General features: G+C 38.0%; 1 protein-coding gene across 4 annotated transcripts in view; it reads right to left on the reverse strand.

Annotated features, from left to right (window-relative positions):
- Positions 1-15,030, reverse strand: part of ADGRV1 (adhesion G protein-coupled receptor V1) — a 541,641-nt gene that overhangs the window by 309,595 nt on the left and 217,016 nt on the right. For 3 of the 4 annotated variants that reach the window (XM_027545616.1, XM_027545615.1, XM_027545617.1), the window contains 4 exons: positions 14,554-14,671; positions 13,439-13,610; positions 5,708-5,950; positions 1,765-2,172 (listed from right to left, as the gene is read on the reverse strand). In XM_027545616.1, coding sequence (XP_027401417.1) covers positions 1,765-2,172; positions 5,708-5,950; positions 13,439-13,610; positions 14,554-14,671 — 941 coding nt within the window. Of the gene's footprint in view, positions 1-1,764; positions 2,173-3,091; positions 3,247-5,707; positions 5,951-13,438; positions 13,611-14,553; positions 14,672-15,030 lie in introns of those variants that run through there. The other variant, XM_027545618.1, reaches the window with a different exon arrangement.

Consider the following 15,030-nt stretch of genomic DNA (forward strand, 5'->3'; position numbering starts at 1 on the left):
ACTGAACTGAACTGACACTGCTAAGTCGCTTCAGTCGTGTCTGACTCTGTGCGACCCCATAGACGACAGTGCACCAGGCTCCCCCGTCCCTGGGATTCTCCAGGCAAGAACACTGGAGTGGGTTGCCATTTCCTTCTCCAATGCATGAAAGTGAAAAGTGAAAGTGAAGTCACTCAGTCGTGTCCGACTCTGAGCGACCCCATGGACTGCAGCCCACCAGGCTCCTCCATCCGTGGGATTTTCCAGGCAAGAGTACTGGAGTGGGGTGCCATTGCCTTCTCCGAACTGAACTGAACTGACCCACTGACCTGAAATGTCACTTTTATCGTATATGAAATTTTATATGTAATTGAATTTATTTCTTCACTTTCCATTTTATTTTACTAATCTGAATATCTGTGACAGCACCAGTTCATCCTGTTTTAATCACTGTAACTTCATATTTTCATATTGAGAAGAATAAGGTTTATCATTTTTCATCTTTTTCATAAAATTTCTGATGTATGTTCTCCCAGGTGAACTCATCATTTTGATTAATTTAAAAAAATCCAAAATAGTTTACTGATATTTTGATAGTACTTATATTCCATTTATAAGTTAATTTATAGAAAACTATTGTCTCTATGTTATTGAGTCTTCCCACTACTGAACAAGTTATAGATTTCTATTTTTTCAAGGCTTTTCTGTTAGTAGAAATTTTCAGTTTTCTTGATATAACATATATTTTAATGTATAATATTATTGAATGATGTCAGTTACTTGAATCATCAGATTTCAGTACTGACATATAAATAGCTTCAAGAAAACAATATGCCATACCATTGCAAAAATTTAGTAACAATAACATATGAAAATAATCAGAGCAAAGGCAACTTCGGTGGAAATAAAATCATTTTCTTTTTAAGAATACAAATAATGTTTTTTTACTTGAACTTATAATAGTTTAGAACACTTCAAATATATTTCATGCCTCTAATAATTGCCAAGTTACCTATTTCACATAAATTGTTTTAATACATGAGAACTTATACTGTTTATTAATGATTACTCAAAAAAAGTTAATTACATTTTTTCCATAGGATCTTCTTTCATAATTCAGTTTCATTATTCATGACAGATTCAAATAAAAAAAAAATCAAGATGTACTACCTGACAGCTCTAGTTAAATAAGTGTTGATTCTCGACCATTAATATGTAGCTTTCTTAATGTATCTTTTCTAAAATACAGTTACTGTGCATTCTTTCCCTCTTCATAGCCTAAATCAAATTGTAATTGTACTATACTATTTCATCATTAGAAAATTTAAGTAACATCATTTCCTACAGTAAATTCTTTCCAGTGCCCAGGAGGAGCAGGGAACAAGCAAAGGGCAACAGCTTCATGGCACTTCAACTCGAAGAGCCATATAATCTAGTCCTAGTCCTCATTTATGGACCTAGAAAAACTGCACACTCTCTCAGAAGATGTCCATGCAGTTTCTAGAAGTATCAGAAAGAGCCTGGAGCTCCTGACCTCCGGAGCCTCTTTTCAGACACCAGTCTACTCTTACTGCTACAGTAGAGAACTCATCCTTCTCTGAGCTTCCAAACCAGCACCAGTCGCATCCAAGCAAAAGCACAGGGTCAGATATGGTGAATTCCACTCTGAGATTCAGCAATCTGACTCTACCATATAAATTGATTATAACTGATACGATAACCGTTATGTGGCTTTGGTCTTTTTAAAAAAGTATGAAACTGCTAACACTCGCAAGGGTTTCTTACCTTGTCTATCAAATACAGCACAGCGCTGAGCTGTTCATCGGTGTTCTCTGTGGCCACTTTCACGCTGACGCTGTGGAGCACCCTGTTGAGAATGTCGCCGTCCAGGGGCTGCTGCAGCTGATCCGCAAGCCCCCAAAAGGCCTGGGAGTTCGCATCAGAGACGAGAGTGATGTTCGCGGTCCCGTACACTTTATCAACTCTGGCACCCCCTCTCGGGTCAAAAAGCACGATCTGGAAGCGTTTAGGAAATGGATTCAAAGACCCTGTCTCTGGCGTGAGGATGACATCCAGGACAGTAGTTCTCTGGCCAGGCTCAAAGATCAATGTGCCTTCAGTTCTCACAAAGTCTTTCCCAGAAATAGCTGGAGATATGAGAGTACGACCGATGGTCTCGGCGCTCCTCAACTCCTAGAAATTAGACAACATCACTTAAGTGAAACTATAAACCTCTGATCTTGTCCAGAACCAATTTTCTCTTAATCTGATGGGCCACAACACTAGTATTGACAGGTGTTGCTTTAAATTTACAGTTTTTGAGTCCATACTAGATGTTCCCTCACTCTGGGACCTCACCAATCTTGTCCTCCAGTGTCAGTGTGACTCTATTTCCTCAAACTACACAAATGCCAGATTTTTAATCTTTGATAATTATGATATTACAAAGAAGTTGCTTTTTTTTCCTTTTATTGTTCAGCTCAGTCACCTTCACATACGCTTTAATCCTTACTAGTCACTTGTGTTATTTCCTTTTCTTCTTTCTTTTCCCATTTCCCTTGATCAGTCGATGTCTTTTCTACTGGTTTCTAAGAACTCATTTATGACTAAGAACGTTAATCATTTGTCATGCAACATAAATGAAACACGGTATTTTATTTTTTTATTTGGCTGTGCCAGGTCTTAGTTGCAGTACACAGGATCTTCCATCTTCATTGTGGCACGCAAGACCCTGAGTTGCAACATGCACTCTCAGTCGTGGCATGCAGAATCTAGTTCCCTGACCAGGGATCAAACCCAGGCCCTCGGCATTCGGAGCTCAGACTTAGCCACTGGTCCACCAAGGAAGTCCCGAAACATTGTATCTTATTGCTGTTAATTTACTATGGTGTTTTGTCTTTCAGTTGTGTATTAAAATATAACCATGTTGTGTTTTTAAAAATTTTTTGTAAATAAAACATGGAATTTTATAATTTTTCTAATCTCCCAAGATAAATTAGAGAGATAAATACACATCATACAGTGATGAGGTTAGGAAAGATAGATGCCTTAGAATAGACCAAGAAAGAGAATTACAGAAGAAATGCCATTACTGCCTTACAGAACTTCCGCAGTGGTGAGCCAACTAACAATTTGAAGATGTATGCGTCAGATCGTGTACATTCCTGATACAAAGTGTGCTAGGAAGTCACTGGAGGATTCCAGCAGGAGAGTGACACACTTTATTTCTAATTTTCGGGAGCGTTCTGGCTCTTGTGGACAGGTAGGCTGCAGCAGGGAGAGAGGATTGAAGAAGGGAGAAGAGATAGGAGATTTTTTTATTAGTTCCTGCAGAAAAAGGAAATAATGGTAGCTTTGGTTGTATGAGTAGAGAGGGTGAGAAGAGCTCAGACTGGGAATGTATTTAGAAGGTAGAGTCAGCAGGAGTTTCTGATTAATTCAGTGTTGTATGTAAATGAGGAGAAGGCAATGGCACCCCACTCCAGTACTCTTGCCTGGAAAATCCCATGGACGGAGGAGCCTGGTAGGCTGTAGTCCATGGGGTCACTAAGAGTTGGACATGACTGAGCGACTTCATTTTCACTTTTCACTTTCCTGCATTGGAGACGGAAATGGCAACCCACTCCAGTGTTCTTGCCTGGAGAATCCCAGAGACAGGCGAGCCTGGTGGGCTGCCGTCTATGGGGTCGCACAGAGTCGGACACTACTGAAGCGACTTAGCAGCAGCAGCAACAGCAGTATGTACATACTGGGAATGCTGACCTAACTGAAGGTTGGTATACTGTATGTATACTACAGTTATTGTTTTAACTACATTATTAAAATCTGTTTAACATAAAATTAAGATTAGTATTATTGTAACAGAATAGCAACTTGGTTCATAAGTATTTTCTCATACTTACTAGCTACTTGGAAAATTGAATTATATGACTTTCTCTTCTAACAATATCCCCAGCATTCAAAGAGAGAAAATGCAAGAGCAATGAAGCAACAGGAAAGTAAATAAAATCAGACCAGAGAGGTAAATTTTTTCTAATTTTTAAAATTAAACCTTATATTTTGACATAATTACAGATTCACATGCACTTACAAGAAATATAAAAGAGTGGTCTCCTCTACCCTTCCCTAATGTCCTTCATAGATATCAATAACATCTTGCATAATTGTATCACAACGAGGATATGAATGTTGATATAGTCAAGATACATTTTCATCACCACAGGGCTCCTCTATGTTGATTTTTATAGTCTTATTAAAATGTTATGAGTTACACGCTAGTGACAGCATGCGTTTTACAAGGAATCATTTGTGAATCATCTAGAAAGAACATAAATGAGTATGATAGAGATATTGGCATTCAGATTCTTCTTTTGGCATTTTCAACTCCCCTTCCAACTGAGTGTATGAACTAGTTTAAAATGGGTCTCAAATCTTTTTTTTTTTTTTATCACTTCTTCCACTCTTCTGCCCTACAAAGTAGAGAGCATATGATGATATATATTTCATGGGAGAAGAAAGAACACATATTTTTTTCTCATTTCTCTTACCATCTTAAATGCTTAAAAGGAAAAATGCTAAAATCTCCCAATGAATCAAAATACTTCTTTTCATGCTCATACCACCGCAGGGCTATTTAGAATGGAGTTTATTTCTAGAGTCTCATGTGAGAGAGTTGCATCTTCTGGCTTGCCAAGCTGTAGACTCTGTTACAAAGACAACTTTTCTTCCTGGCAAGCTTCCAGGACAGCTCGCTACCCGCAGCTACCATCCTCACCTCCAATCCCTGACTCACAGGATTGCTACGGCAGGCTGGTGGCACACATGCTGTCTCTTATGCACAGAACGTTGTGTGTGTGAGAGCCACGCAACAGTGACACAAGCAAGCACACGCTGAACAGCACTTGGCATAAAACCACAGCTTAGAAACCCTGAGGCCTAACGTATCCCCAGGCTTGAAATCTGTAAACAAAAGAAGTGGCAGCACTGCCCAGAATCGCAGCTTTCAAACTGTGGGGTTTGGGAGTTATACAAGTCCAGGGGAGGAAAAACAGAGGGCTACGGCGGGCAAGCTCCAGTCTCCACAACCATGCTTCAAAGGGAGCAGGCGTACAGCTTTGTTTCAATATATTAGAGCTTTGCTCCTAAAATAAAGTTTAAAACATACTACTTCCTCCCTTTCACTTGATGTCACCTAATAGAGAGGATGTTAAAAGTAGCTGTGAGACAGTCTCCTGAACCCGTGGATTTGAAGAAACACAAAGATCACAGGAAACACACAGCTAGTATTTGAAGACCTAAAGATTTTCAACTAGTTCAGGTAAAAATCAGAACAAAGACCCATACTTTTTGTTTCTGGTCTTACCCAGTTACATCCTGAAGAAATTTTAAATCTCTACAGATTTTTTTCACTTAGGTCATGTTTTAAAGTGATAGTCTTTTGTCTTTTTGTTTCTTTTGGAAAAGCTGATTATACAATGTATGTAAGACATTTTGCATTGCATAATCAATTTTTCCAAAAGAAACAAAAAGACAATAGACTATCATTTTAGAACATGACCTAAGTGAAAAACATTGAACTGTGTCAAAGATAAAGCTTAATGTAATAAACATAATGTGAATTATGATGGTATCATCAGAAAATAGTATATCAAATCTTCTCTGCTTCATGACACATGCCATAGTTAAAGAAGAAGAGCTTCCTGTGTGTTAATACCTGCTCCCTGCTTACCTGGGTACTGAAGTTAACAGACATCATTAGTCCTGCCCCATAGTCTCTGGCCACCTGCAGGCTAATGAGAGTGGCCTTCTTATGAGCCACCGGCAGTCGAGAACCCACAGAGAAGTACACGAGACTTGGAGGTTTATCACGCTGTAATAATTTAATCTGTGCAAATCTGGCACTATTGTTTAGAGCTGCTCCAGCTGTTACTTCATACAGTTCCACAAAAAAATGTATTTCACTTTGAGGTATCTGCCAATGAGTAAAAAAAAAGGGGGGGGGGACGATAATTACAAATAGATTTCTATTTTAAAATAATTCTGACATTAAGAAATAGCATCATTCATACACACTATTACAGAAATAAATACACATTTAGAGATACAGTCTGTATAATTACAGAATTAAATTCTTACGTTAAATTACCATGAGATTTTTTTTTTTTTTCCGGTCTTTCTTCAACACCTTTACTGTCTCTGGGAGAGCATCTTACTAGAAAATCAATGTCAGGAGATAATCTATGCATAAACTTCAATAAACAAAAGGATACACAAAGTATAATTCACACAATGAAAATGTTATCCAGTAGTTAAAAAGAATGAACTATTTCAATATTTTTCAACGTGGATGGATCCAAAAACATGACAATGAGTAAAAGAAATCAAGTTCGATAATGATATACATGCCATGCTACAACAAATGGAAAGTTTTTAATTACATAAAGCTTACTACATCTTGTTACTGGATACACATTTCGCTGAAGGGTAAAAAAGAAAACAAGACATAAAAGAAAACAAGACACCAGGACAGTAGTGATCTCAGCTGGAGGGGTGGCCCTGAGGGTAGGGCAGGGTGTGGAGCTGAAAAAACAGGACAGGGGAGAAAGCAGCTTCAGTTCTGTAAGGTTTCATTGTTAAAGGTTTTATATAAATTGGCCAAATATTGATGGGTTAATTTAGTGGTCTCAGGCATTATTCAAAATTTCCCTAAATTCAGTATCAAGAAATCTAAATTTAGTCCGTTGGTTATGCTTTGGTCATGTTTTCCCTCGGTTCTGTGTCAACAATCTCAGATAATTTATTTTCTAAAGCCTGCATTCAATTCTGTAACATACTGTTAATCACCTGTTTTTACTTATTTTCTCTTACATAATAATTAAGAAATCTTAGCATCATTTTTAGCTTCCTAGCATAGCTCCAAGAAGCTAAGCTGATGCATTTTCAACTGTGTGTTTCACTGTCTAACTTGATATAACGCATCCTTCTTTTCTATCAGCAAGGATCTTAGTAATAGTTTGTTTTGTGATCACTTTAATGAGAATCATTATGTCATGAAACAATACAACAAATTCTTCAGTAATATTCAAAATGATTTATATCTTAGTAGCACAGAAAATGAACCGAATCTCTTTTTATTGTCTGAAGAAACATATTTCGTTTTCATGTGATATAGATATTTTTTATTTTGCTGATTAACTCTCAATAAATGTTGAAATGAAGGTAAATATGTTTTCCCCGCTTTTGGCAACTAAATTGGTATACAATAAATGGCAGCAGTTGAAAAGTATAGGTAACTATATTCAACAACTATTATTCTCTAATGGCCAATGAGCTTGAGTTCACAATAATTTCATTTCACTAAGAACTTCAGAATATTACATTTCAACAAACTCTTGCCTTTTCTTCAGTACAGTATTTCTTCTCATTGTGATGATGATTAAAACATTACTTATAACTACTCTGAGTCAAAAAATATGTTGTAATCTAAGTAGGGAACCATAGAAATTGAACAAAAGTACAGATGGGTGCCAACACATAATTAGAAGAGACAAAAGGAATCTTTCAGTCTAACAACAGAATACTCTGTTCAAAGACTATGCCTAAAGTATACTGGGAAAGCAAAACTCACAGATGGTTATCTGAACCTCTCTGGACCTAAATATGACTGGAGACCTCACAAGAACTCAAGTTCCTTCCCTAGTTAGGTCAGCAGCATTCCAAGATGATCTTTTGCCCAACTAGTATAAAATAATTTTTTTGTGGGCCCAGACCTGCTCAGAAGCAAGTAAAGTAATAAATAAGCAAGATCTTACTTAAATAGTGCTTAAAGAAATATGTGCAACAAATGTTTCAACAATCTGTTTAGTTTAAATGGACTTTGTGGGTTAAGAAATGCATCCTAAGTTTATTAACTATGACCTTCATACATTTTGCTAATATAGACCATATGATAGAACCATAAGATACCCAGCAGAGAAAGAGTGCATGAACTGGAATTCAAAAGATGAATTCTAATCTTTACTGAGTAATCAACCTGGGGAAAGTTACTTAAGTTCTTTATAAATTGAAAATAAAAAAACTGAATGACTATAGGAATGATAATTAGAGATACGGACACGACTGAGCGACTGAACTGAAGACTAGAAAAACATTACGTTGAGCATCGGGAGACAGGCTGAACTTAGGAAAAACCGACTAGAAAAACATTACGTTGAGCATCGGGAGACAGGCTGAACTTAGGAAAAACCGCCGTCAGTCAGAGGTGCTACTCCACAGATGAAAGCATGCATTGTGTTAACTGTATTGTGTTGTCACTCACCTACTACTAGTGTTGATGTGGCTACTACTCGGCTCCACTCCCATCCATTCTGAATAGCAGCAATACCAAGCCACCCTATGAAGTCCTTGCTGAGAACCATGTGAAATACCTCTCATTCATTATCTCGTTTAATATAATGGCCCTGTTATTAACTCCACCAAGTCTGAGAAGCTCAGGAAACCTTAGCAACTTGTCTGATGTCACAAGCTATTTAGTGAAAGAGTCAAAATTTGAACCCAGGTCTTCTATCATCTTATGTATGCACCTAACAGAAGCAGAAGATATTAAGAAGAGGTAGCGAGAATACACAGAACTATACAAAAAAGATTTTAATGACCAAGATAACCACGATGATGTGATCACCCACCTAGAGCCAGACATCCTGGAATGCGAAGTCAAGTGGGCCTTAGGAAGCATTACTATGAATAAAGCTACTTGGAGGTGAAGGAATTCCAGCTGAGCTATTTCAAATCCTAAAAGATGATGCTGTGAAAGTGCTTCACTCAGCACGCCAGCAAATTTAAAAACTCAGCAGTACACAGGACTGGAAAAGGTCAGTTTCATTCCAATCCCAAAGAAGGGCAATGCCAAGGAATGTTCAAACCACCACACAATTGCACTCAATTCACATGCTAGCAAGGTAATGCTCAGAAGTCTCTCAAGGTAGGCTTCAACAGTATGTGAACCAAGAACTTCCAGATGTACAAGCTGGATTTAGAAAAGGCAGAGGAACCAGATTAAAACTGACAATATTTGCTGGATCATGGAGACAGCAAGAAAATCCAGAAAAACATCTACTTCTGCTTCACTGACTATGCTAAAGCCTTTGACTGTGTGCATCACAACAAACTGTGGAAAATCCTTCAAGTGATGGGAATAACAGACCACCTTATCTGCCTCCTGAGAAATCTGTATTCAGGTAAAGAAGCAACAGTTAGAACCGGACATGGAACAATGGACTGGTTCCAAATTGGGAAGAGTACATCAAGGCTGTATATTATCACCCTGCTTATTTAACTTTTATGCAGAGTACATCATGTAAAATGCCAGGGTAGATAAAGCACAAGCTGAAATCAAGATTGCCAAGACAAATATCAATAACCTCTGGTATTCAGATGACACCACTCTCATGGCAGAAAGCAAAGAGGAACTGAAGAGCCTCTTGATGGTGGTAAAAGAGGAGAGTGAAAAAGCTGGCCTAAAACTCAACATTCAAAAAACTAAGATCATGGCATCTGGTCTCATTACTTCATGGCAAATAGATGGGGAAAAAAAATGGAAACAGTGACAGACTTTATTTTCTTGGGCTCCAAAATCACTACAGACAGTGACTGCAGTAATGAAATTAAAAGACACTTGCTCCTTGGAAGAAAAACTATGACAAACCTAGACAGCATATTTAAAAACAGAGACATTACTTTGCTGACAAAGGTCCATATAGTCAAAGCTATGGTTTTTCCCGTAGTCATATATGGTAGTGAGAATTGGACCATACAGAAGGCCGAGTGCCAAAGAATTGATGCTTTCGAACTGTGGTGTTGGAGAAGATGCTTGAGTGTCTCCTGGACAGCAAGGAGATCCAACCAGTCAATCCTAAAGGAAATAAATCCTGAATGTTCATTGGAAGGACTGATGCTGAAGCTGAAACTCCAATAGTTTGGCCACCTAATGCGAAGAACTGACTCATTGGAAAAGACCCTGAAGCTGGGAAAGATTGAAGGCAGGAGGAGAAGGGGACGACAAAGGAAGAGATGGTTGTACGGCATCACCAACTAAATGGACATGAGTTTGAGCAAATTCCAGGAGATGGTGAAGCCTGGCGTGCTGCAGTCCACGGGGTCACAAAGAGTCAGACACAACTGAGCACCTGAACAACAACAAAACTGAAGATGTGGGAGACATACTGGAGGAAGCGATATTTTTATTTGTCCTTAAGGGAGAGGTAGGAAGTGTTGAGTTGTGGGGCTTGAGGAAGGCATAAGACTATTTGGACAAATGCAGAGAGGAGGACTTAAACGTTATCAGGTAGAATAACATGACCAAAAGTTTTGAATATTGAAATTTCAGTTCCTTTTCTTCAGGGCAATAGAAAGCATAGCAACTGATCAAACTCCCACTCCAGAAAAGCAAAATATAATATTTGTATAAATTAGGAGTTTGGGATTAGTACATATGCACTACTATACAGAAAACAGGTATATAGGACCTACTGTATGGCACAGAGAATTATACTTGTTACCTTGCAATACCTAAATGGAAAAGAATATGAAGGCAAATACACACACACACACACACACGTATGTTATTGTTTAGTTGTTTATTCATGTCCAGCACTTTGTGACCCCATCAGGTGGCTCTGTCTGTGGAATTCTCCAGGCAGGAATACTGGAGTGGGTTGCCATTCTCTTCTCTAGGGCATTTTCCTGACCTAGGGATAGAACCCAGTTCTCTAGCAATGAATGTGGATTCTTTACCACCTGAGCCATCAAGGAAGCCCACATGTACATATAAACTAACACATCACTGTACATTAAGTATATTTCAATTTCAAAAATTTTTTAAATGAAATTCTTGGATAAAAAGTCAGTGGGAACCCAATATTTTAAACTTGTTTTCTAGCTCCATCACTACCAAGATGGTTCACAGCCACAGCTGTGTCAACCATCAACTCTCATGCCTATCTCCAGAACAAAGACTCAGATCTCTGAAACGCTGATGAAAGAAATCAAATCCTTGGATGTCTTAGAGCAGAAAAAATCAAGATGGCTCTAAAACACAGGTTATTGCTATAAAGCAAATAAGTATCCAGAGATGTTAAAGCAATATGAAGAGACACAAGGGTAGCTTAGTAGATCTTTCAGTGTCTATGATATGACTATTGAAGAAGAATTGGGCATCAGAGGATGAGATGGCTGGCAGGCATCACCAATGCAATGAACATGGACTTGGGCAAACTCCGAAAGATGGTGAGGGACAGGGAGGCTTGGTGTGCTGTAGTCCATGGGGTTGCAAAGAGTCAGACACAACTGGGCAACTGAACAATAAGAAAAGCAAAAATAAAAGTATTTAGTAAGCAATTAAAATTAGATGAATTTGAATCTATAACATAATGGTACTTAAAGGTGAAAAATTATGGCAATGTATTTTTTTAAATGGTTAAAATGAAAAATGTGAGTGTAATAGTGTATAATTAATATTTTATTAGTTTTAATGTATAGGGTAATGTTAGCATATCAATAAAGTTATGCCTTTAATTAAGTATATATTGATTTATTAGTAAATGGTAAACATTCTCTGTGCATGTATGTAGGAAGGAGTTAATAAAAAATGCTAGTAAGACAATCATTTCTATAAAAAATACAAATTGTACCAAAAATAGGAATAAATTTTTAGGACCTGTGAAATGCATGCAAATGAAAACATGTCAGAAGTTAAAGAGTACTTCATACAGAAGGTGAAAGATGATGCAATTTTATGTTCATTCAAATACGATAGAACGGATAAACTGGAAAGATGCACTAAGATCACAAATTTGTTATCTCATTTCTTTTCAATTTGTGCCACGTTCCTTAGCATGTGGGACCTTACCTGGGATCAAACCCATGGACCCTGCATGGGAAGGCAGAGTCTTAACCACCAGACTGCTGAGGAAGTCCCTGTTATCTCATTTTTTATGAAGTAGAGCCTCCAGCTTGCCCTCACAAATATAACAAGATATTACCAAGGCAGGTCTATCTTTTTTTTTTTTTAATTTCAGGTCTATCTTTTCAGTGCCCCTATAGACTGGCTTAATGTTTGACAGTGACAGGGCAAGGGTTAAGGTGAAGCGGCACTGCAAGATTTAAAGAACAAATCACTCTGTGGAAAATGCATGGTGCTGAAATCATTAACTTGTAAAGCATGAACTTAAAAAAACATGTTGATCTCACAAGCCACGTCATAAAGAGGTTCTCAATCCACTGTCCAGCAATTCTCATTTGAAACAGCTTCAGACAAGCATTAGGATCTGTGGTCCTAACAAAGAACAAAGTGGTGATAACCAAGTAACCTGAAGTGATCTGAGATGAGTGGTCTTTCTCTTCTGCAACCATCAAAATTCCTACAATTCTGGGACAATATGAAACTATGTATTACTGTAACCTTAGAGAGCATCAATACAACTGCTTCAGAAATTCTCAGAAAGTAGAAAACCAAGTAGACAAAAAAAAATGAATGAAGAGTTAAATCTACAAGATTATTATTTAGAAGGGGTTTAACTACAGCTACCCATTTGGAAATAATTTTATTTGTGCAATGCTTTTTGTGCTGTTTAAAGTTTTTGGCATGTACAAAAAAATCATGATACTTTTGAACATTCAAAATATTATGGCTAGTTTTGCATTAAATATTTGAGTTTAATAAACTAAGTGGTAGACAAGGAACAAATGCTACTGAGTGATCCTTGGACATTAAAGTATCATAGAATAGTCATTTTTAAAAAGTGACACATGATTACTAAATGACTAAAACTCTGTTAGAGCCTCAGCGGCCAATACCATTTGAATAATGCAGATTCCATTAGAATGAGGAGAGGAACCCTGGCTCCTGGGGGTCATGTGCAACATGAACCAATAGAAATTGATCCAAAGACTCAGTGAGCATGGCCTCTGTGCCCTTTGGTAGATCAGAGCTGACCTCCCTAACTAAATGGATGGTGAATGAGAGAACTTTCATGTTAAGGATGAAATCTGTGAATACAATACAATGTAACCAAATCTATAGACATGATAAAAGGAAAAGAACTAAACATTCAGAGTAATCAGAAATAATACTAATCGGGCTGAAAATGACTCAAGGAACCGTTTACCCGTGAGCAGGTGGGCCAGGAAGGATCTTGGAAATGACAAGAAATAGAAAGTAAAAAACTGATGGGCTTTTCCATTACTGAGATACAAGTGACTTACAACATATATAAGTCTCAGGTGTACAACCGATGAGCTTATTTACAGAAACTCAAAGAGACTCAGACGTTGCAGCTAGGCGGACGCAAAGACTCTCCACGTAATGTATGCACGTATACGTGTCAACAAAGTAGCTTGAAAACGAGTAATTCTAAAGAAGTACAATCAGCGTTCTACCACACCGGGCCTCATTGTTTCTTACCTTTCCAGGCTTGAGCTCAATGCTGATGAAGCACTCTGTTTGACCTGCTCTGCAGACAGTGGTCCCTGATACAGACAGAAGCTCATCCGCCAGGTTCACACCATCTTTCTGGAGCACAGCAGCTGTTTTGTTAAATGTGACTCGCCAAAAGACCTCGACATCTTCAAAGGCTCTAGGAACAAAGAAAAACCTATGCCAGTGCAGTCACAGATTGCATTATTCCTAACGCTAATGTAGAATATATTACCATTACGTCTGGAGTGAACCTCTTCATCCAATACCAGCATTCTCTCTCCCACTGATAATGTTGAAAATAACCAGTTCTGCCCACTACAGTTAAGAAATTAAGGCCAGAGTTTACGTGGCATTCTTTGACCACACTCCATTCAGTAACGGTTAAGTACTTATTGAAATATAATTCTGGATACTATGTACCAGAAATATGAAAATAAAAATTATAGAGAACCATTGCCTTGAAGTAAACATTCCTCATTTGTCTTTTAACAAGAATCTTTCTAAAGGAAAAACACTACTGCTAAAAATGGTCGTTACTATAAAAGACAAGAGATGATCTATCCTTTCTGACAATATTTAGACACAAAATGGAAAAGGTAACACTGACACACGCAACGGTGTGCATCCCAAGTGCCCGTACATCATGAACACGCTGATGTGCGCTATACTGTATTAAGTTGTAAGCAAAATACTGGAACTCTAAATCTTCCTAAATAGTAAATGGTTGTATACGCAGCGTGACAGAGAATAGTAAACATGATGAAGCAATGACTGACATAATCTGACATCTGTATGGTACTTCACAAAGTACTAAATGTTCAAGGCAGCCCTAATCAGGGCTCAGTCACGTCCGACTCTTTGCAACCCCATGAACTATACCCTGCCAATCTCTTCTGTCCATGGGGTTTTCCAGTCAAGAATACTGGAGTGGGTTGCCATTTCCTACTCCAGAGAAACTAGAGTATTTGAACACTGACATCAAATTCCGCATCACTTTCTTCTATCAACATTTCATCCTGCTTCTACCATTTTATAAATGCAAATTAAACACCATGTAGACACACAGGATGTTATGTCTTCTACATAGATACAAACAAAACCTGTTTGGCTGCCTTGTAACGGTAAGATGCAGACTGCTCGTCTCAGTTTCTTCACCCAGCTCCAGTCTACTCTGGGACTCCTCGCTGAATCCTATGATGCCATTGTGAAGATCACTCCCTGAAAAGAAAAATAGAAGATGATGATATACCAAAGACTTTAAAAGATCTCTGTTTCCCCCATCTATCCAGCTCAGATGGTATAAAAGTGAGAAGTTCACAAGTGAACAGGGCAGGCAGGAGCTACAACTTTTAAAAGATCTTTACCCAAAACAGACAAGAATCAAAATGATCACGTCAAGGTAGTTGACACTGTGAGAGCAAAGGACCAAAAGAAAGCAAGCATCAAAGCCTGCTGCCCACACTGATACACGCTCATCTCTCTCTGATGAGGCTCTACTCTTTATTTCAGTCCTTGATACTGCTGTTTAAAGTCAGCACATCCTGATAGAATATAAGTTCTACTGAGTAGCAATTGTT

This window comes from Bos indicus x Bos taurus, chromosome 7 (genome assembly GCF_003369695.1).
Source record: "Bos indicus x Bos taurus breed Angus x Brahman F1 hybrid chromosome 7, Bos_hybrid_MaternalHap_v2.0, whole genome shotgun sequence".
Lineage (NCBI taxonomy): Eukaryota > Metazoa > Chordata > Mammalia > Artiodactyla > Bovidae > Bos > Bos indicus x Bos taurus.